The 21,435-nt window shown below is 40.5% G+C and overlaps 3 protein-coding genes across 7 annotated transcripts; 2 read left to right on the top strand and 1 right to left on the bottom strand.

The window, feature by feature from the left end:
• Window positions 1-1,291: 1,291 nt before the first annotated feature.
• Window positions 1,292-9,123, top strand: LOC143362504 (uncharacterized). Of its 2 annotated transcripts, XM_076802729.1 has the most exons (10): window positions 1,292-1,365; window positions 1,475-1,578; window positions 2,871-3,319; window positions 3,386-3,669; window positions 3,741-4,919; window positions 5,239-5,528; window positions 5,815-5,904; window positions 6,019-6,223; window positions 6,370-6,471; window positions 6,546-9,123. In XM_076802729.1, exons 2-10 carry the CDS (start codon window positions 1,482-1,484, stop codon window positions 6,883-6,885), a joined length of 3,036 nt encoding a protein of 1,011 aa, XP_076658844.1. In that variant the 5' UTR covers window positions 1,292-1,365; window positions 1,475-1,481; the 3' UTR covers window positions 6,886-9,123. The 2 variants fall into 2 exon arrangements, with proteins under 2 accessions (XP_076658844.1, XP_076658843.1); XM_076802728.1 differs by having other exon boundaries at window positions 5,827-6,223.
• A 2,945-nt stretch (window positions 9,124-12,068) lies between these two features.
• LOC143362508 (uncharacterized) lies at window positions 12,069-14,274 on the top strand. Of its 4 annotated transcripts, XR_013083650.1 has the most exons (4): window positions 12,069-12,395; window positions 12,476-12,778; window positions 12,859-14,128; window positions 14,163-14,274. XR_013083650.1 is itself a non-coding variant. In XM_076802739.1 (3 exons), exons 1-3 carry the CDS (start codon window positions 12,378-12,380, stop codon window positions 13,432-13,434), a joined length of 897 nt encoding a protein of 298 aa, XP_076658854.1. In that variant the 5' UTR covers window positions 12,069-12,377; the 3' UTR covers window positions 13,435-14,146. The 4 variants fall into 4 exon arrangements, 3 of the variants coding, with proteins under 3 accessions (XP_076658854.1, XP_076658856.1, XP_076658855.1); XM_076802739.1 differs by lacking the exon at window positions 14,163-14,274 and having other exon boundaries at window positions 12,859-14,146; XM_076802741.1 differs by lacking the exon at window positions 14,163-14,274 and having other exon boundaries at window positions 12,069-12,380; window positions 12,458-12,778; window positions 12,859-14,145.
• Window positions 14,275-14,277: 3 nt separating this feature from the next.
• LOC143362625 (uncharacterized) lies at window positions 14,278-15,676 on the bottom strand. The gene is made up of 4 exons (XM_076802967.1): window positions 15,673-15,676; window positions 15,017-15,208; window positions 14,482-14,697; window positions 14,278-14,405 (listed from the first exon to the last, which is right to left on the bottom strand). The coding sequence occupies exons 1-4, from the start codon at window positions 15,674-15,676 to the stop codon at window positions 14,377-14,379; spliced, it is 441 nt and encodes a 146-aa protein (XP_076659082.1). The 3' UTR covers window positions 14,278-14,376.
• Between the last annotated feature and the right edge of the window lie 5,759 nt (window positions 15,677-21,435).

Below are 21,435 nucleotides of genomic sequence, written 5' to 3' on the forward strand. Positions count from 1 at the left end.
TCGAGCTCCTTCTCTCCATTTCCCCCTCCGCCAATCGGTTGCAACGTACATCTCCGTCGATCCCTTTTGTATTTGTTGGGATTTTGCTCGAAGGGCATACGCGATAGCGTGTGCACGTTTCTTCTGTATAATCCTGCCTCTGACTGAGAGCATAAGGAGGGAGTGAACCCCCTGATCTCTGATAAAGGAAATGCGGTAGTGGTCGTAAAAAAAAGATCGACAAGAGAGGGAGGGAGGGAAAAAGAGAGGAAGTGGACAAAGGTGGTGATGGTAGTGCGGAAGAGGAGAAGTTGGGAACACACGAAGAAACGAGAGACGACACCAAACGAAACGAAACGGCGAGAGAAGTGTGGAGAGCAGAGAGAGAGAGAGAGAGAGAGAGAGAGAGAGAGTGAGAGGAGAGAGGAGAGGAGGGGGAAAGGCCGGCATTTGCAGCGGTCGGCGCACGCTACCCCGTTCGCGCGCGCGCGTCCTTACAAAACAACGCATCTGAACACTGAACCCGTCTCTGAACGCGCCTCAACAGTTCGGCACGAATTCACACTGAGTTGATTATCCTGTCCGACGCGCGGGTTTCATCGCGACGCCGCCATATTGGCGGCTCGATATAACACGTACTAATAATAAGTTCAAATTGGATACGGTTGGCATCGCAGTTGACGCGCCGATCTCATCTTCGTTGAATGTTGCTACAACAAAATGTGCCATAACAGCGCAGTGACCATGTCATAACAGTTGGCAGCCATAGTTGACTAAATAATGCAAGAAACCCGGGAGAAACTAATTTGGCTGAACAACGACTGAAATAACATCCGTACACTCATATACATATACACATACTCATATACCGTACACACACACGCGCGCGTTTCTCCTCTCTTTTTAATTTCTACACGAGTTGAATAAGATCGTGACTGCGATTTCGGTGTTTAAATCGGAACAACAAATCTGACGTACCGACACCTAATTAGAATAGTCACCGGATCGTCGGAAGTAAACTTCTGTATGTCGTACTTTTTTAATCGGAACAACGGTTTCACGTAATGAAGTTCGATGTATGTTGAAAAAAGTTGCGTTACGATTGTTTAATTGGTCCTGTTTACGATCGACGCGTGCTCATCGATCATAAACACTAATGACCGTTCTTCCATGAGCCCGTATCACCTTGGCGGGACTTTGGTTAGCTTTTGTTTTTCTTGGTGACTAAAAACTGTTGTTATTGTGCGGAAACAAGAGTGAACTGTTAGGTAGTGCGATGGATTGTGCGTTGATATACGTGCGTATCGGTATCGGTAAATGATCCCACCGCGTTCTTCAATTCATGTCAGTGATCTCGTATAATTTGCATTGTTGATAACAATGCCTGTAAGTATGACACGATTGATAAACAAATAGTGTACGATATTTATGTTACGGCGTTTAATCTAAAAGAGAGAAAAAAAAAAGAGAAAAACGATTCATATTTTGTGCACAGATCGGAAATGAACAGTTCATTGGATCAAGACTTTGAGGAATTTAGATTCACTGACAAGAGGAGCATTTGTCAAGACGATACGCAGGCCGATGTACAAAGATTTGGTATGTTCTTTTCCAAAATACTGAATGAGAAAAACTGCAGATACAAGAATTGAACAATGTAACAATATTTCCTAAAAAAGAATAATATTAAAACTCAATGTAACTCCTTCTGTACTTGAACTCGATACATTAGCATCGACACATCATTTTCGTTCATTTTGTGACTTCAGTAAATTCTTCTTACTATTATTATCAGAAAGAAGAGAATCTTGCATAATGCTAGTTTCGTGTCTCGAGAACGTTTGAACATCTTTATCTCTTGCCTACATACATAAGAAATGTTTCAAAATGTAAACTGAAAATCGATGCGAATACGAGTTTATTTACATTCACTTGTACATTAACAACGAGGACATTTTAACTTCCGTCCAGTACCGTTTATCATAAATAGGAATTCAATGCCGAACAGAAGCAGAGAAAGGTTAGGATTCCAGTGATAACTTACAACTCGGAAAAAATCTACGAAATTTACGTTACCGATAGATCAACCTAGAGTGCGGTAGAACACTGTACGTCCTCGTCTAGTTTCGATGAAACATGCACGGTTTGACGTTCATCTTTTCGTGATATTCGAGCTTCGGTGCTGTAGCGTTGAAACGATGTTTCCATCTTTCTCGGTCGGTTTATTTCATCGATTTACCGACACTGAACTCGCCGTTCGGATTTAATGAAAATGGAGTTTTACGTGGTCTCGCGACCTCTGAAAAGCAATTCGCAAATATTTGCGTTGTTACACCACGGAAAATAGCATTTTTCGGTACACGCGACATTAGGGCGGGAATTACACGGTAATACGAAACGGGCCAATGGTATTCGTTCTTTAGGCGATATCGATTTGGTGAGTCCTGTTTTCAATTCTCGGCAAAAGCTGGGGCAATTATCCCGCTTGCGCTAGTTTGTCTGCTGCTGCTACAATCATTTTGCATGATCACTTGCTGTTGCTGCATATACATATCGGCATCGATTGTTTACATCGGTTGTAACACGGGGAACGCGCGTTGGTACACCGAGCGAACGCGTTCGAAACAAGAACCGTGTATGGATATTATCAATGTGAAAACACTCGTGTACACCGAATAAACGACGATATCGGTTCAATCGATTTGACAGAAGATACGAAAGCGCGGCAAACTATTAAGACGTCTTCGTTAGGGGACATTCTTTTCAAAGAGGTGGTTAGACACATTCTATCTTCACATTTGTTTATGAAAGAAAAGAGATAACAATAGCAAAGTCAAAGAGCAATGAAGTGTAGTGTTTGGCAATTATTTTTAATGTACATTTTATTTCAGGTGAAAACATAGACGATCAAAATTCGGTGTTTGCCCTAAAATCCTCATTGTTGAATTGTGAAATTTGCGGACAGCAGTTCGTTTTGAAGAAGCAACTACGTTTGCATATACATACTCACTTGCGATCACCTCGAGTAGTTCTGAGGAGACTCACGAATTTAAAAACGGTGAAGAAAAAACATAACAACACTTACTGGCTGGATCCAGAGAAGAAGGGCTCTTTGAAGTTAACGCTGAAGAAACAGACCTTCTCGGACTCCCTGAAGCTGACGCTAAAGAAATCATCGAAGTCTGAAGACTTTACTGTGGTGAACAGCAATATTAATCTGGGTACGGAAATTCATCGTCAAGGAGACGTGGCTGGGACAAAGGAGAATAATCGAAGACATGAGAAAGTTACAGAAAGTTCGATTGACCAATCGTTCGAAAACGTGATGGTAGAGCAACAGGTATGTTACAGCAAGTAGATTAAGAACAGTCTCTTAATACTACCGTTAATAAAATATTATTTGTAGGATGAATATGGGAACATTAAATTCAGCACCTATGACCATAATCCTTTGGAAGAGAATGATAGACCATCCATAGATGTAAATGAAGGCGATTCGGGTGTAGGGAGTGATATGGCAAATCCATCTGAGAAAGAAGATCAGAATGTTGACGACCTGCAAGGTACAGATCAGTACGAAAGTTCAGATAAAAGGCTTTCCGAGACAGAAGATCATGAAGAGTCGGATGCATTGGAAGCAACGTGTCGAGAAACAATTGAAAACTTGAAGAAGCTTGGTGAACAATCTAGGTAAATATTGTATATTGAACAATAAAAGGTGTCCTTTTTTTTTTATTACAATCTGTTGCTTTGTTTTTCAGTTCGAGATCTGGGAATCGATTAGCTGACACTTCGGGTATTGAGGAAGATGACGAGAGACAACAAGAATCCAACATGATACATAATTTGGAGGAGAACCCAGCCATCAGTATTATTTCGAAGTCTTCGACGTATCTGAATCATTCAGCAGATTGCTCAGCGGTGTGCCAAGATGAAGATAAGTCGGAGGAGACAACGGAAGGGACAACAGGTTTCAATTGGAACCAGTTGTCCACTAATCTGTCCAACAAAAATAGTGAGGCCTCTAAAGACAATGACGAACAATCTGAACACGGGGGTGATAATAATATTGAAAGTGCTGGATCCCTTTTGCAGAACTTGATTGAGCATCAACGACATAATCAAAATGACACATTATCAAATAACTTGCCACCAGAAACAGAGTATGTTTCGCTGGAGAAGTTGGCTGAAACTGTCAGTACCTGTCGCGTTTGTAACGAAAAGTTTAAAGATATCGCTCACTTGGATGAGCACAGAAGCAAAGCTGGCCATTATCAGTGCAATATTTCAGAGTGCATTAATCTTATTTTCAATTCACCGATGGAGGTTTCTATGCATAAAGCTCAGATGCACGGGACACCTTTATCTCCGAGTGTGAGCCAACTGTCCCCTCATTTAAATACGAATTCGCCACATTTAAATCAGAACTCGCCCCATTTGAGTCAAGCCTCTCCGCAAATGAATACACATTCGCCTCACGCGGTATCAATGGAATCTCCGAACACACCGAATTCTCAGCAAATAAGCAGAAATTCGCCTATGACCTCTCCGCATCAAACAAATTCTCCCACGTACAATCCAGTGCCTAACGCTGGACAACAAATAGTACCGCCTGTTAATTTCGAGCAATTACCTGCTCCCGTTCAACAGTTAGCTCAACAAGTACAACGTATGCCACTTCCGCAATCGCAAATGCCTCCGAGTCTTCCACCAGGTGCTAATACAATGATCCCTGGTCCAAATTACTTCGTACCAGGAAGGCCACCAATGTATAGAGTTCCTGCTCCACAGGGCATGCATTATCCTCCTCATATAGCACACTTATATCCGCAGTACGGACCCGGTCCATATCCGCAAATGACTGCACCACCACAAATGCATCCCCAATTGTCTCAACAAATGTCACGTGGAAGGTACCCTACTGTTGCACAAAGTAGTCGGCAAGTATTATTGATCACAAGTAAATTTTCAGTATTCTATAGAACAGAGGTTGGGCATTAACACTTACACGGCCGTCGGCGGGTATTTGTAAACTAGGATTGCCAATTTTTTCCGGATCACATTGCCCAAAATTGAAATATACGTATATGTAATTTCGCAATATTCTCTACTGTGAAAACACATAACATAACTATCCGGACCCATCCGGGAGGGTTGGCAACCCTACTCCAGACCCAGAAATCACAGATTTACGTTTTTGTAAAATTCATAAAGTAAATAGTCTGTTATGGAGCTGAATTGTTACATACATATTTATAGGGCACCGCGTGCTCCACAAACTGGACCATCTCCGCGGCAACGAATGAAACGTCCTATACAGCAACCAATGCAAGTACAACAGCAAAATAATTCTGCTATGAAACAACGACGACTGGATGTTCTGTTACCAGACAGGAACGAAGATGCAGACTGTCACGTGATCGCTCAACAAAAACGAAACGACGGTTTGCCGGTCATACAAAACGTTCAAGGTGCTACCACACAACAAAGTAGAAATGATTCTACAATACATCTCACAGACTCTATAACGCTTAGCGTACGACAACCAGGTACTATAAATGTATTTGAAAATATATATATTTTTTTGTTTCATTTACATTACGAATATCACATATGCGACAGTTCTTTTCTGTTGAAGCCTCTTCTAAGAATTAGTTTCTTATTGTTTGTACCAAGTTTGTTTTACATTTTGCATTGATTTTTTTAAAAGAGTGTATCGGCTTATTTATGTGAACTTATTTTGGCATGAAAAACATAATCAAACAACTGTGATATAACGATTCGTGGAAGAGGTAGTCTACGGAAATAAACAATACGTATCTTACTAATCTAAAGGTTCCGCTCCAGCTCAAGTGCAGAACACGTCAGGTACTGGGGGCAAGAAGTCGGATGCCAAGGCTGTAGCTAATGTCCTGGCAGCCAGAGGTATTACTGTTACTCCAGCTGCAAATAAAAATAAGACAAGCGAACAAAACAAACAGCAGATTCCTTCCCAGCAACAGAGGACTATGCCTTCACAGCAGCCTTTAAATGTTACAGCGCTCACTCTGAATTCTGCTATTTCTATCATACCAGCTAGTTCGCAAAAAAAGCAACAGGAGCAAGGTCAGTTTGCTGTTCCTCAGAATAAACAGAATAAAACGGCAGTGAACGAAGTCGAGCGACCACCGAGACCACCTACTGTCGACTTAACGCAGGATGGTCCTCCGCAACTACCAGTGGTTAGACGTGGAAGACCTCCACGGTGAGAGTAAAATGCATCATTTTGCATACCGAATTCATTTTTGTGAATCAAGTTTACCTACAAATTTGTTTGAATGCGAATCTTGTGGAAGAACGTAGCCCCTATCTTACGTTGACGATAACCGAAACTAATATGTACTATTGCAGGTCCATGCTCACTTGTCAAGTGTGCGATAAAAATTTTCAGAATCAAGAAATGTTGACGCAACACATGGCCACACACCGTGCGCCAAGCAAATTGCTTCACAAGTAAGTGTTCACTAAAATAAGCTCCTCCCATATGACACTCGGATGACTAATACACGATAACGTTTGTTCGACAGGTGCAATCTTTGTCCTGCCCAGTATCCAACAGCTCAGGCACTGATAACGCACAAACAAGCGTATCACAAGGAAGTAGATACTGTAGCACAAAATGGTGGAGCTGAGCTGGCATTGCCGGTTGTAGATTTGAAATCACCGCACGTTTTAAGCCGTTTGTCGAACCTCGGTATACAGAGTTATATACCGTTGTCGCAGCTCAGTGCTCAAACCGGCGGTTATTTCGGATTGCCCATAATTACGATAGACAGTGCAAGAAATCCTAATACTTGTAATTTAGGCGCACTCGGTGCTACATCTATTTTAAGCTTGGGCCCGCTTAAACATTTGTCAAACAGGTAACTGTGGACGATTCTGCGTTTGGCCTACGTTTCGTGTAATCCTATTTATATCTTGATAATTTACGTTGTTATGAAATATCTTTATATTAGCATCACCGTATTGTTTCGGTCTTATGACTGGTTCTTCCTTAAATCGTACACTGTGAACGATTCGAGTTTTCAACGATAAACGAATTTGTTTTCTTCTTATCTTTTTTACATCTTTGGTCCATTCTATTTTTTTTCCTGTTAAATTTTACCTATCTAGATTGTAAAGATACGAGTTTTCAACGATAATAGAATTTGTTTTCTTCTTTTTTTTTTCACGTCTTCGGTCCGTTCTATTTTTTTTCCTGTTAAATTTTACCTTTCTATTGTTAGGTTACGATAGTCTTAAAGCAATACAGTATTTGTAACAAGGGTTGAAGGGGTGTTCGCGGTAATTTAGAGTAATGCAAAATAAGATTTGAGATATACAATCATTGAGAATATAGTATATATATACACATATGTACATATGTATATTTATATACATATGTACATGTGTATTATGTATACATACTATGCAATATATGTATATGTCATATATCATTATAAAAAAAAGTTTTAATACGAGTTTCGATTCGTGCGTGAATCACTGTCACTGCTAGTATATTTTTTTTAAATAAAAGTCTTGAATAAAAATACATACCGAACCGTATTCCTCGGAAGTAACTCTTTAAAAATATACCGCGCAGGTAAAACTATCGTTCCATAAAGCATAGTTCCACCTTCTTAATAACATAACAGAAAATTATGTGTTTGCTGTTCAATTATATAATATACGAAACTGTTAATATCTTGTCGTGCACGATATTAAAAAGAGAGGAAGATTTTATTGATTTTTACACACAGAAGCACGATACTTTCGAGTAAATGTACTGCGGAATACAAGAATTTTCAAATCCGTTATTGGGAACACTAAATGTGTATATGCGAACGCATGTACCGCGGTGAGAGTTACTAAAGTACCTAATAGTTAGATTCGTTCAGCTAAGGAAAAACACAAAAAAGAGATATAATGTATCATCGATACTTTAAAAGATCCTCCGTACAGTAAATAATCGTGTTATGCAGTGTTACAAAAATCAAGATCCGTTTCTCGAATGAAAGTTATACAGAGTATATTCTCTAAGATAAATTACCATTTCTCAGATACTTTCGATAATGTGTTTAAAGAATTTTCAACAAAAATTACACCAAGCAATATGTCTAATTTTTGTTCGAAACATTTCTCTTCTAAATTATCGGAACCGCTTGAAGAATTGTGATTAATGTTAGGGGATTCACTCTGCATATGATGAAAAGTGCAGTGCAAGTTAAAATGAGGAATTAAATATTTTGTCGAATAGTTTTCTGTTCACGGTTCAACAATAAATTATCGAGATGCACTACCGGTTGTATATATATTTTATAAAAAGGAGAAAGAATAGATTACGATTGAAGCATGTGCTCGTTTATACTTGAAATGTCTTTATAAAGAATAATAATAACTGTGTAAGTGATACTTAAAACAGCTAACATTAAAGTATGCTGTCGTCCACTTAACATTATAATAAAAACGTGCAATTTCTAGCATCGAAGCTATGTGCCAGACTGTTTACTCGACATCAATACGACTTTACTACTTCATTACAACAATTGTTATTAACAGATGAGCATGAAACTAATGGGATTAATGAATATTGGCCAATCAAGTTTACTAACTTTTCATTATTCATCGCATAAGAAACAGTGCAGAATGTTACCAGTGAAGAATATTCTCGTTGTTATTGTATGAGAAACACTCGGTCCAAGGTTGAGCAATATTTAATAATTAACAGTAGATGGTTAAATTTTTAACTTAGCTGGTACATAGATGCAATTAAATAAAGTAGGTGCTTAATCATCAATTAGATTAATAATGATAAAATTATTTTTTTATTTATTAATTGAATTAACTATTTGTTAGTTTCCTTTTAGATTAACTATTTTTAGTTTATTATTTCATTGTTATTAAAATTTCAATGGTCTTATGAATTACTAATAATTTTAATGAGTGATTGATGATCAATAACCAATACTAAAAGTGAATATTTCATGTTTAATTCTTTTTAACGACAAATGGGCGCATTCATATTCACATTTGCACTACGCGTAATAAAGTGAATATGTTGATGTTGGTCTGATGTCTTTCAATATACTGTGCTGTTAAGTGGACGACGGCCTTAATTCTCATGGATATCACACGCGATCTTTATTTATTACCATTCCTGTTGAACTATTGCTGTCTGTAAATAATTGTCATTCTTTGTGTACTGTGTACATTTTAAAATAAGCAATCCGTTCCGTTTAAATTATAAAATATAAAAGAAACGGTTACTAAACGCGCAAGAACTGATTTAAAATAACGATATTGTATATATTTGTATGATAATAAAAGAGAACAATGAAGTATATGATAATTTCAGTGCAATCCAGTTAGTTATGCAACTAATACTAATAATAGGGTATTAGATTGTTCTTCGTTTATCATCCAGTTTATAAGTTTAAACAGCTTTATTATTGAATACTTAAGTATACGTAGCACGGTATAATTCTCTAGTTGATTTCTTTATTAATTTCTTCAAAAAAGATTCGTTTTCCATGACTAATCATTAAAATTATAGAAATATATTATGGTAAATCTTTAAACGAAGAGAGTGGAAATAAATCATTGAAACGTTTAATATTAATAATTTAATATCCTGTCCAACTTAATTGTAAAATTTCAAATTTTACAAATTTCCTACTTCCGGTACTTAGGTGTTACTTCAGCGTGGGAGTTCGTGAAAAGATGGTAAGATGGTAAGATAGCCAAGGGGGTACTAGACAGCATCATTGGCATCGTTGGCGAATTATTATAATCATTAAACAAGCAGAGATAATAAATTTATTGTGTTGTATTCTGTTGCGTATTGTATTGTGATTTATAAATTAATGTGTACAAATGTTCCTGGTTTAAAAGTTATTCTGTATCGGGATCTATTACTATCTACCGAAATTAATTGGGGTGGGGGAGTTGCGCACCGTGCAACCGATCTTTGCGGCCGCGCGTTCGTCAGTCAGTCCAGGTGCGCACTCCGAAGGGAGCGGAAGTGCTGCGGGACCAGAAGGCCGAAGGACGGAGACTTCTTCCCCGATTCACACCTTTTGCCTCGCAATAATTACTCGACATACGCTAAATGGAAAAGTGAATTTTTCTTTCTGTGGAAAAGTAATCTTTTCCATTTAGCGAAATTTAGTTTATAAGATTGTGAATCGTCGTTGGAAGAAAAGGAGTCAGAAGGAAGCGTATTGAATTCCTTCTGGCTTCCTTTCGGGTCTCTTGTGCAGCAACCTCCTCGTGGTGAGACCTGGGCAATCGATATTATTCTCTATTTGTAAGATCTTCTAGTATCTACAAATAGGGAATAATACCGAGCTAATAGCTGCTGATTTACAATTTGCTATAACATTGTAAAGTTAAAATTTAAGACTTCATAGTTATAAAAACGTGTATATTTAATTGAATTGTTGAATTTATTGTCAGGGATGGGTCCGTGAGTGAGAACGTCGTTGCGTCTACTTTTCAGTGTATTTATTTTTGATTGGGCGTCTTCAGCTTTGTTCTTCATCGTCTTCTCCTTGAATTCTTCAAATTTCGCTTGTTGGTTAGGCCGGACTCGTATGCGGGGTCAGCTTTGCTCTCGTGAGCGGTTCAGAGTCGCATCTTTATCATTTATTATAGGTATGTGGTCTATTTTGTTCGCATTGATCGAGTTGCAACGTTTATCGTTATTGTTGTTAACGATGGTATTTCTGTATTTCAGATCGGAGCAAACAAAAGAACGTTGAATCCTTTTAATTGTTGCTATGCGCAATTGTCGACGACAACTACTGGACGTTACCATGTGCGATAATACGGTTACCAACTCGCCATCCCTATTACATGTTAACATTTATATTGTATTTTAACACAATCTTTTTATGTAAAAATCGAGAATGAATAAATAAAGGAAATGTAATGAAAAGATGTATCTGCGTATTTAATTAAGGAACCCTCAATTTTTCCCGAACTTCCTACTTGTGAACTTCGAAAAATTTCGAAAAATCTCTGAAAATTTCGGCCGTCTGACTTGTCGTTGACTTATACGACTGAAATTCGTGCCACCTCCTTCGATATCATGCTCTCCTAATACAAAATCTCAATTTTCGGAAAAATTTCGAAATTTTCCCGAATTTCGGCCGTCTGACTTGTCGTTGACTCGTACCACTTAATTTCCGAGAATTTTCGAGCGTCTGACTTGACGTTGACTTGTACTACTGAAATTCGGATACCTCCTTTGATATCATGTTCTCCTAATACAAAAGTTCAAATTTCCGAAAATTTTCCCGAATTTCGACCGTCTGACTTGTCGTTGACTCGTACCACTTAATTTCCGAGAATTTTCGAGCGTCTGGCTTGTCGTTGACTTGTACTACTGAAATTCGGATACCTCCTTCGATATCATGTTCTCCTAATACAAAAGTTCAAATTTTCGAAAATTTTCGGAAAATTTCTCGATCGTCTGACTTGTCGTTGACTCGTACTACTTAATTTCGAAAATTTTTCGAGCGTCTGACTTGCCGTTGACTTGTACTACTGAATTTCGTGCCACCTCCTTCTACATCATGTTCTCCTAATACAAAACTAAATTTTCGAAAAATTTCGGAAATTTTTGCTTGTCGGTCCGGCTTGTGATTGACTTGTACTACTTAATTTCGAAAATTTTTCGAGCGTCTGACTTGCCGTTGATTCGTACTACTGAATTTTCGTGCCACCTCCTCTGATATCATGTTCTCCTAATACAAAAGTTGAAATTTTCGGAATTTTCGAAATTTTTCGCAATTTTCGGATTTCTACTAGAACATGATAGCAAAAGAGGTGGCATGAAATTTCGTGCATGGCTGGGGAAAGAAAAGCACATTATCTGTTGTAACTAATATTCTTTATTTATCACCAAATAAATACAACATTACACGTGGATACATACAAAATAGAACAAAATAGAAATGTTGGAACTAGTTCCAACATTTATCATACGTCAGTGTAGAGGGCGTAAGAAGACGAGTTGTTTTGTGTGAGACACGAAACCCCATACGGTGATTGGTCTACTCCTATACCTCGTCTGTGGTGTAACCCTAAGGACCAAGAAAGGTTCGCGCTAAAAGTATTAGTGCAAATTGGTGCAAATGTACGCACGCGCAAGCGTAATTGCATAGAGGTGTTCTGTAAACAGCACATAAAGACCTGCAGACAGCACTTTAAAGATTCACTCAGTGTTGTTGAGTGTTGTTTCATTTTATACAGTTCATATTAATTGTAATTGACTTCTCTGGTGTCAAATGTGCCAACGAATTTTTCGTATTTATTAAGAATCAAATGATTTTGCGCGGTGCTGCAACCTTTGCCTGGAATTATTCATCGTTAATTTTATGGTTCATCGTTTCATTGTATGTATAACTTAATGTCATTTACTCCTTATTTTATGAACTATCATATTCCATTATTGCAGATAACTTGTTTATACTAGTTCGAAGATTTCGTTATGAGTGCTACTTTAAGCTCAAGGGCTGAACAATATTTCTATAGTATAAATCCTTTGGCTCAAAGAATAGGAGAAGACATTACAGCAACAAAGGAGGCGTACGAGGGTCTATGGAACACCTTAAGTATAGCAGAACGTAATCAGGCAATAAATGAAACTATTATCCAGCCAGAGGTAGCATTGAAGTATACATTGAAGAAAGTTGAGCTCACTAAAGAATTGCCGGAATGGTATCCAAAATTGCGTATTCAGACTGGCATGAAGTATGTCATTGACGAGACTGGTAATGTAAGTATATCCTTAGCCATTTTCCATTAAAATGTTAAATTGCTCATTCATATGGAACTTACCTTATTATAATGTTGCAGACGCTACGATGGAGAGACGAGCACTCAGCCCCGTTTTCATTTATGACTCAATCTCAAATAAATCTCAGTATAATAGATTCAACAGAAGACACCAAGTCCAAGTTGATAAGAGCTCAATTCGGAGAGACACCACATTTCTCTAGCCCCTCCAAATCGCAGAGAAACAACTCAAACTCTCTGAACGATACCTATGCTTCCCATCAAGTTAGTCGCTTTCAGACCGATTGCTTCATAAGCAGTATTTACGACGATAAACAGTTGTTGAAAAGCAACGGGGACGAACATACTGAAAGTATATTCACTAAGTTAATGAACAAGACTTCTCTATTGAAGTTACAAAATAATTCGGACGACGACATGGAGAGCTTAGTCAGGGAGAGGGACTCTGATACTGACAAGAGTCTGTCGAATACATTAGTTGTAATGTCACGCACAAAATCCAGCGATATTAACGAGTCGACCGCGTTATTAGAGACACCTAGTTCTTACAGTAGCTTTCAATCTTCCCAACTGAATCAGGAGGACGAGGAGAGAACTATACCAAAGACTGGTTTCGAATTTCTTGATAACTGGTAACCGACTGAACGTTAATATTTCACTGAACGATTATTACAGTGATGTTTATTTAATATTCAAATTTTGCGTTACTAATGGTTTCCATAACTTTAGTTCCTGAAATAATGCCATGGCAGTACAGATTGAAATTGCTAGAGTCATCGCATTTTTTAATCAAGATACGGTTTCGGTATCCATATGAATTCGTAATGATCTCAAATTATAAGTGTACACGATCGTGTACATTTTGTGTGCTATGAAAAACGTGCTAGTTATGGAATAAGTATAGTATTAGAAATAATCTTTTACGTGCATATCGAATCTAGTTAATACTTACGCAATTTAATATTTACGATTTTTATAAATACCGTTTTTACAATCCTTTTACCAATGCTGAACTTTTGGACAACGTTTCTTTAAGTTCCTCTAAGGACAGGTCATAATTATCAGTATTTAGAAGAAAAGTATTCCACAAAGACTGAAGAGGCTGTTTTTCTTTGATTCTATACAATTCATTATCAACGTACTCCTCGAACAAACAACAGCGGAAAATTTGATAAGGAACAATTACCAAAACTATAATCCGCATAGAATAGCAGTACTAATTTGTTGGTGCATGATCGTAATCCGTAGAATACATATTCTTGCCACTCATCGAACAATTAATGAACGAAACGATGTTATATCGTAGTATGAAAATGTGTATGTTGCTTGCGTAGAATCGGTTGTGCCCGAATGTTCATTACCAGAATCTGTCGAGACATTTATAATACAAAAAAAGTATATATACATATATATATATACACACACACGTACATACCTATATGTATATACATGATACAGTATTAAAGCATTTATTATTATATTCGAATACATGAATTCACGTGCTCCTGTTTGCGCTCTTTGTTGAATACACATCCATCCTTTGCACCGATTCCGATAATCTTTTGAAAACTCTGTCTTTCAAGTGGTCCAGAACCCGGATAGCCATACTGATCGAAGGAAAATAGAAAATATTGAATTGTTCTTCGAGTTTCGCACCGCTAGGGAAAATTGTCAAAATGGTACCTTCTGTTCTAGGCGATTGAATGATAGTTATATTCTCGTCCCCACCGCCGAGTTTCGCAATTTTCGAGTTGTTGTAGTAACCAAAGATGTTTCTATTTGCCTGGGCGATGCAGTAGAACTCTTCCAGGTCGGTTGTTCTCGTCAACTTGGCCTCTGATTCTTTCTCATAGGGTGACACCAGTATCAGACGCCTTTTTGACGAGGCTCGTACTGAAACTGGAACGATTCTTTCACGGTACTTATTACAAATTTGTCAATTGTAATTAGACACTGCGTAGCTCGTACATGTCTAACAGATTCATGTAATTTCAATTATTATCTAAATATCATATCATCTCATCTCATTTGATCGCATTAAATTTTATTTACTTTTCTGCAGATAACAATGGGCCATCCAATTTACAAAGCAGGTTTCTCACTCGATTAATGCAAGATCAAAACTGCAAGACTAAAGATGACCCTTGGATATTGCCCGATTTCGAATAACGAGATATTAAAGATACCCCGAGAGGATTTATATTAACGCAATATTTACCGCTTTTGTTGATCTTGTCGCCTGATGCACCCTTACATGTGTTTTTCGATCTGTAAGAGATTTTTTGGGACAGCGTGGTCAGACTGTTCGACAGGAGGGTCGTCCGAGGGTTTTTATCTGTCGAGGTCCGACCCTGCAACCCCGGCTCGTTTTTATTGTCAGCCTGATTAACTTGCCCGTGCAGGAAAGAGACTAGGAACGCGTATACAATAATTAATGGACCGTGAGTTGATTTCACTAGGGAACACGCGTAACTATAAGCTTGTAATGTTCGTCGAGCTGAAGAGTCAATGTCACATTCCTTCGTTTAAAAACGGAAACGACAAAATTCCATTCATCCAACCATAGTTTCGGTCCTGTCGATACCGATCCACGTTTATACTCAGCTCGGAGAAGACTGCAAGCTTGCGAAAGCGTCGTGTACAATTCTGTGGTTGCAAAAGGAAAGCATATCCAAGCCACACGCTTTCACTTTCGAAACACTAATGTTTAAAGCATCAAGAATCAAACATTTGTTGGGCACGCGTAGATTGCGGATCTTTATGCAAAATGTCGTGCATCGTTCAATGGATTGCATAGACTCAATAAACTAAAAACAATGTATTGGAAATTCTTAAAGCCTTTTCGTATCGTCGCAAATTCGCTGTTTCACTTACTCATTTTTCGTCATAAATGCATAAAATTCGCAGTCTACTGACGGTTTCCTTTGCAGCCACAGAATCGACGATAAAAGTGGTAACCTTTTCCCTCGCTCTCGTCCTTGTTCGCTGGGCTGCACCAACCGAAACCGGAACACTGTTTCCCGTCCGAGCAGTTCGATTTGTCCTTGGACGAGCTCGACGAATCTCCACCGATCTGTTTATCCTCCTGCGGAGCCGAGCTGTCCTCCGGCAGGTTTCCACAACCCCTGTACTGCTCCATCGCCTGACGCTCCAGTTCCTGTGTTCAAATCGCCCCCTTTTTCGTTAAGAGAGATTCCATCATGTATCCGTCTAAGGGACTATCCTCGAGGCAATAGATAACTAATTACCTGATACTTGAGCGCCAGCGACTCCTCCGAGGTCCTGTACTGCTCCATCGCTTGTTGCTCCAGTTCGTCGTATCTGGACGAGAGAGTATTTTTACAAAATGATCTCTTCCCTAACACCAGGTTTACGGGACCCGTCGAAATGACCGGTTCTAGTATTTTTAATTTAAAATTATCAAGATTCTAAGGATGCATACGTGAGAAATTATCTAGCAAATTTATTTCTTTGAGTATACAGGGTGAGTCACCTAACGTTCGCACCTCGAATATCTTTGCTGTTTCTAAAGATACGTAAAATATGGTAAGGACAACGTCGAATGATACAATGGGGCTGACACGACGTCAAAAAAAAATTTTGTTTTTGTGTCATTTTTTTAGAGATATCAAGGTGACCTTCACTTTTTTAAATGGAACCACCCTTTTCTAAACACCTACAACGATAGTCCCTTTCATTAGGAATTCAGTGACAATAATTATTCCAAGGTCGTTCAAGGTCTCAGACAGAGGTGCAAACGTTCGGTGACTCACCCTGTATATTACTTTAAAAGTATTGCTCAAAATGTGGATAGCACGTTCTCGTTATTTTTATAAAGTAATGCAGAATAGTCGCTTTCAGTGCTCCGTAAACCTAGTGTCAACAATTCGTCAAGTTACAGAAATATTTCCTTACAGAAACTTTTTCGTATGTTCTAGCACACGTTACCAGACAAATCCTGTGCAATCTGACGGTACATCAGTTTCAAGGCTCGGTAGGTTTAGCGTTCAAGTGAACTTCCAGGGGAGAGAAAAATGGTTTGAACAACTATGAGACCTGGGAGCACTACCTTTTCTCGAAGACGTTCTCGAACATAGCCTGGTTCGCCGCGGTGTTCGCCAGCACGTCCCTGTAAAGTCTTCTTCTGCTGCGCGTGTCGCTTTTCTCCCTCTCGCCGGTGGATTTCCCGGTGACCCTGTGCACGCAAATTCCCGTTTCCGGTCTCGGACGATCGACGCTCTTCCAGTTGTCCTTCTCCCGTTTCGAGCTGGTCGCTGCTGCCGCCTTCCTCTCGGCTTTGCCCTCGAAGCGGCGCAGCTCGGGCGCCAAAGCGTTCGCGGCGATGAACTCTTTCGTCTTCGACGTGCATCCCTTGTCCAGCCATCGGAGCACCTTCGAGTCCGACTTGGTCGCTCGACTCCTCGTCTCGAGGACGTATGAGGTCGACGGTTTCAGCTGGGCAGGCTTCGGCAAGCCTCGTTGCGCCTTCATCGCGTTCTTCGTCAGCAGGATCAGGTTCTTGAAGTCCACCCCTTGATTCTTCCGTTTCTGCCCGGTCTCGTGGTACAGTTCGACGGGGTGCTGGTAGACCGGTATCGGTATCGGGTTCGATTGCAGGAACTTCTCCTGCACTTGCAGAGGATGATGAGTGATGGTCGTTCGCAAGGGTTGCACGGTGGTGCAGGTCGGCGATGCACCGGAAGACGTTATTTGAATCTGCGCGGCCGCCGGTATCCTTTGGTACCACTGCTGAGGAGGACGGACGAACGGCGTGGCCTCTGTGGCCGGGAGCAAGGGCATCCCGGCGCTCTGAAATCATTTTGTCCCATTTAATTGCGCGGTAACTGTAAAGATTGCTTTGAAAATATTCTATTCTACAATAAATACAAATTGACTCTATCGTTACAGCGGATCTTTGAAGCAGAGATGAAATGAAATGAATTTGGATACCTGGTAGAGGCAGCCACCAGCGTTCTCGTGAGCCCTGTTGTAAGGGAACAGCTCGTTCTGGTAGCTCCTCTCGTTCAGCGAAGGGAAGTACTGCACCCTGCTGTTGTTCTGCTCCCGGTTGAACCGGGTCACCGAGATCTTCGGGAAGAATTCCGGCACTTCCGGGCTGAGCACAGGAGGCAAATGCTTCCTCGGCATCCCGTACGTTTCCGTTCTCGCGGTTTGGTACTCCGCCCGGAGTATCAGAGGTCGATACTGGAACGCGTAGTAGAATTGCTGCTGTCGCTCTTTCCCCAGACATTTCTGCTCCCGAGAGTTGACAGCGGCTGTCGCGGGAACCGGTTGCGGATGATGGCACGGGACACGCGTCCTTTGCTGAGCGTATTGTTCCCGACTGTTGTCGAGTTTCCACAAACTTCGAACCGCCTCGCTGGTCACGCGACCGTGCAGCTCCATCTCCATCGAGTTCTCGACGGTGTAACGCTGATGTCCGTAACATTCGTCCAATTTTCTCCTGGTACTTGGTTCTTCGGGGGCATGAAAGATTATGAGAGCATTCTGTTCGGTTTTGGGGGAGAGGGGATTATTCTTTTGTTGTCGAAAGCAGAGCGAGAAATTTTCCTTTCGTTCTTCGCATGGCGATAAAGTGTATGAAAAGTTTATCGCCTAGGGAATAAATGCGATGTCAATTGAGGTGTCTGAATAGAAAGGAAATTTTTTCTGCAAAGTTTTCGAGGACAATCGACCGAGAACGGTGTCTGTAGTTTCCGCGAAAGAAACCGCGCCGGAGCATCCATGTCCTCAGTTTCCAATATGGCCGCCATTTTCTCTTACCGTTCGAAGAGGCGATCGAACGCTTTTCGATTGCAATAAACGTTAGAAACTGACCGATTTGTTTAAGAACGAAAAAGATAAGGAACCGTCGATAGCGCAGAGGACATCGATGCCTTTGATAATGCGTACCTAATGATAATGAAATATTACCGATTAAATTGATCTCTTTAGCCAAGTGCGACTCGTGTCTAGTCTCGTGGCTTGTCCCGATTTTCTTTTCCGTTGGACTTGGGTTCAGCGGAATGAAACTGCATCCAATCTTCGATATGTCGTCAGGTTCTGGCGCCCTTATTGTTGAGCTCCTTGAAGACGAAGTTCGAAAAGTACTCTCAATTTATTCTATTATTATGTGCACTGGATTTGGCTGAACAATGACTAGACATTACGCATTCCATGAAAATCGATGGAATTTTGCTTTTATACTTAGTTAATTACGCTTTTTTAATTTTGCTTTTATGATTTCTTAGCAGAAAATACTTTCTGGTCAGCAGAGTGAATTTTCTGTTGGTCTGATTTCTCAAAAGAATTCTATGGGAGTTTCAATAAAGTACAATAATGGGTTATACTTGGAGCAGTTACCGTGAATTGTAATTAAGAAATGTAGCGACCTAGCATTATCGGTAATTGTCGTCGTGTATAAACTAACAATTCTCGAGTCGTTTCCGGACTGTTCGAAGTTAACCAGGCGAAGAGTTTCTCCACATCCGGTAGCATCCAGGGCTCTGCGACATCCGTCCAACAGAAATTCGCGGTCGGAACGTTCGCGGCATTGTCCTCGGGTTTGTAAAGGCTCTCCCGTTCCTCGTTATACTCGTAATTGCCATAAGCTGCCAATCGAGACTCCGGGATCACGTCGTGAACGCGTCTCCGTCGATGGTTGCTGTGCTCTTTGTACTTTTCTGTCACCTTACAGTGCTGCAAGAAAGTTCTTTCTCTCGTTTAAAGTCCCGCTACTTTCGAAAATCGTGCAACTACATTTTTTTCGTATTCTTTTATTTTCACGGACTTTGCGTCAATCAAAGACTTCCCTCTGGTCGGTGTAGAACGAAAAATCGAGAATTCGCAAGAAGCGCAGAACGTTTTACCTGATGCCACAAACACTGATTCAACTTTTGAAAGGGATCCTCCTGGTCGAACGTCCAAGCTTTGTCGGCGATTAGGCTAATGTTCGCATACGCGCTGTTCAGGGGCTGCTCTTCGTCGTACGACGGGAATGAAGATATCATTATCTGAACATGCTAAGTTTTAGTAATCAATTGAATGGAATCGAAACAGTCCCGCGCGTCGGAACGAAAATGGCAAACAATTAATAATTCGAAATGGAATAGTTTTGCATCGGTGTGTCATTTAATAGACGGCTCGTCGTTCTCTTGTGACAAAATATTGAATCGATACGCAGGAATTGAAGTGTGTTCAGGGCGGAGTTTCCCGGTTATTCGAAGTAGTTCTCATTCGGATTATTTTCTCGATTAGAATTCGTTTCGTTACTCGGTTATCATTAATCCGAAATCTTAAACGTGTTTTACACGATATTTGCGCGATTATTCATCGCTGGCCGTATCATTTTCACGATAAGCTTGTTTTTTTTTGCATGAAGGCAGCCGATGATCGATTACTCGGCAATCAGAGCTGAAGAGAAATCTTTCGATAAATGTCTATTTATAAGTTTAAATTGTAAAATTATTAAATTCTATTTCCTGTCGGCAGACTCGGAGGATGCGTTAGCGTGGGAGGACGGTAGAGAAAAAAACTTGATCGACAGTTTTATTTTAAAAATGTTTCACGACGTTGATAAGATAGTACATACATACGCGCGGTGGTCATTCACACATTTTGTACAGCTCAGACGCACGATTATTTACAAAGAGAAAAACGATTTCGCGATAGTTTACAGTAATCTCGACGATCCACGGTGAGAGAAAGATGGGGGTCTACGATTAGCGCTCCGATAGCGCGAATGAAATCAGTCTGGTAGTTACGTCTCGTTCAACGTTTCCGATTCTCTCCTCCTCGAAAATGACGAAGGGAACGATCCCGGTGACTTCGTGAAAACGTTGACCCGAGCTGTAGAAAGTTCTCGCGCGGCTACTTTGCCCGTCCTCGACGAGTTCCGAGACGCGATCGCTTCTTATCGCGCGACCGTATCGAGATTATCTGGCACGGCGCGTCGGAATGATTTATATACACGAGTTGTCAAGTTCAGAAACCTATTCAACCCTTGGACGGCGGTGGTCGGGTCCGTTTCGCCCTATCCTAAACAAAATTAACTTCTCCCTAATTTTCTCGAATCTCGAACGGACCTGTTTCTCAAAAACGTCCGCCATCCACGGGTTAATACAGTGGTTCGAGTCTTCTCGATACCGTCGCGCAATGTTATCGCCGACCATAAACTCGCGGAGGAACTCGCGGCTGACAGGAAGATTCGAGCGAATTCGATCGGAAGTCCGTACCTCGTTAAGTACCTCGTTTTAATCGAGAGAAGCCGCGGGGGGTATTTACAGAAATTCACGCGTCGATGATAAAGGGAGAGTCGATCGCCTCGAGGATCCTATTATTATGGCAAGACACGGGTTACGTCCTCGGTTCTCCGGGTCGATCCCGGTCGTCGACGAACCGAAGACACGCGTCGATTCGCTTACAGATCTACAAGAACGTCCATCGTTCTGCCAATCGCTTTCGCGGCTCGCGATAACCCGCGATTAACCCCTTAAGTACGGCGCGCTTGTCCGCGACTCTCTCTCCCCAGTACGGCGCGCTTGTCCGCAACTCTGCTTCCCAGGGACGGCGCGCCTGGCCGCCGCGGGCAAAAAGCCACTATAGTGGTTCGTAGCGTTAGAACTGACGCTCTCCACG

Source organism: Halictus rubicundus, chromosome 17, assembly GCF_050948215.1.
Source record: "Halictus rubicundus isolate RS-2024b chromosome 17, iyHalRubi1_principal, whole genome shotgun sequence".
In the NCBI taxonomy this organism is placed as follows: domain Eukaryota; kingdom Metazoa; phylum Arthropoda; class Insecta; order Hymenoptera; family Halictidae; genus Halictus; species Halictus rubicundus.

Coding starts and splice junctions, on each gene's coding strand:
- LOC143362508 (XM_076802739.1), top strand. Junction 12,779..12,858: donor TCATTGACGAGACTGGTAAT/GTAAGTATATCC, acceptor ATAATGTTGCAG/ACGCTACGATGGAGAGACGA.
- LOC143362504 (XM_076802728.1), top strand. CDS start 1,482: ATGAACAGTTCATTGGATCAAGACTTTGAGGAATTTAGATTCACTGAC. Junction 5,529..5,826: donor GCTTAGCGTACGACAACCAG/GTACTATAAATG, acceptor GTTCCGCTCCAG/CTCAAGTGCAGAACACGTCA. Junction 6,224..6,369: donor AGACGTGGAAGACCTCCACG/GTGAGAGTAAAA, acceptor GTACTATTGCAG/GTCCATGCTCACTTGTCAAG.
- LOC143362625 (XM_076802967.1), bottom strand. Junction 14,698..15,016: donor CGACAAGATCAACAAAAGCG/GTAAATATTGCG, acceptor GAATCGTTCCAG/TTTCAGTACGAGCCTCGTCA. Junction 14,406..14,481: donor TCAATCGCCTAGAACAGAAG/GTACCATTTTGA, acceptor TCCTTCGATCAG/TATGGCTATCCGGGTTCTGG.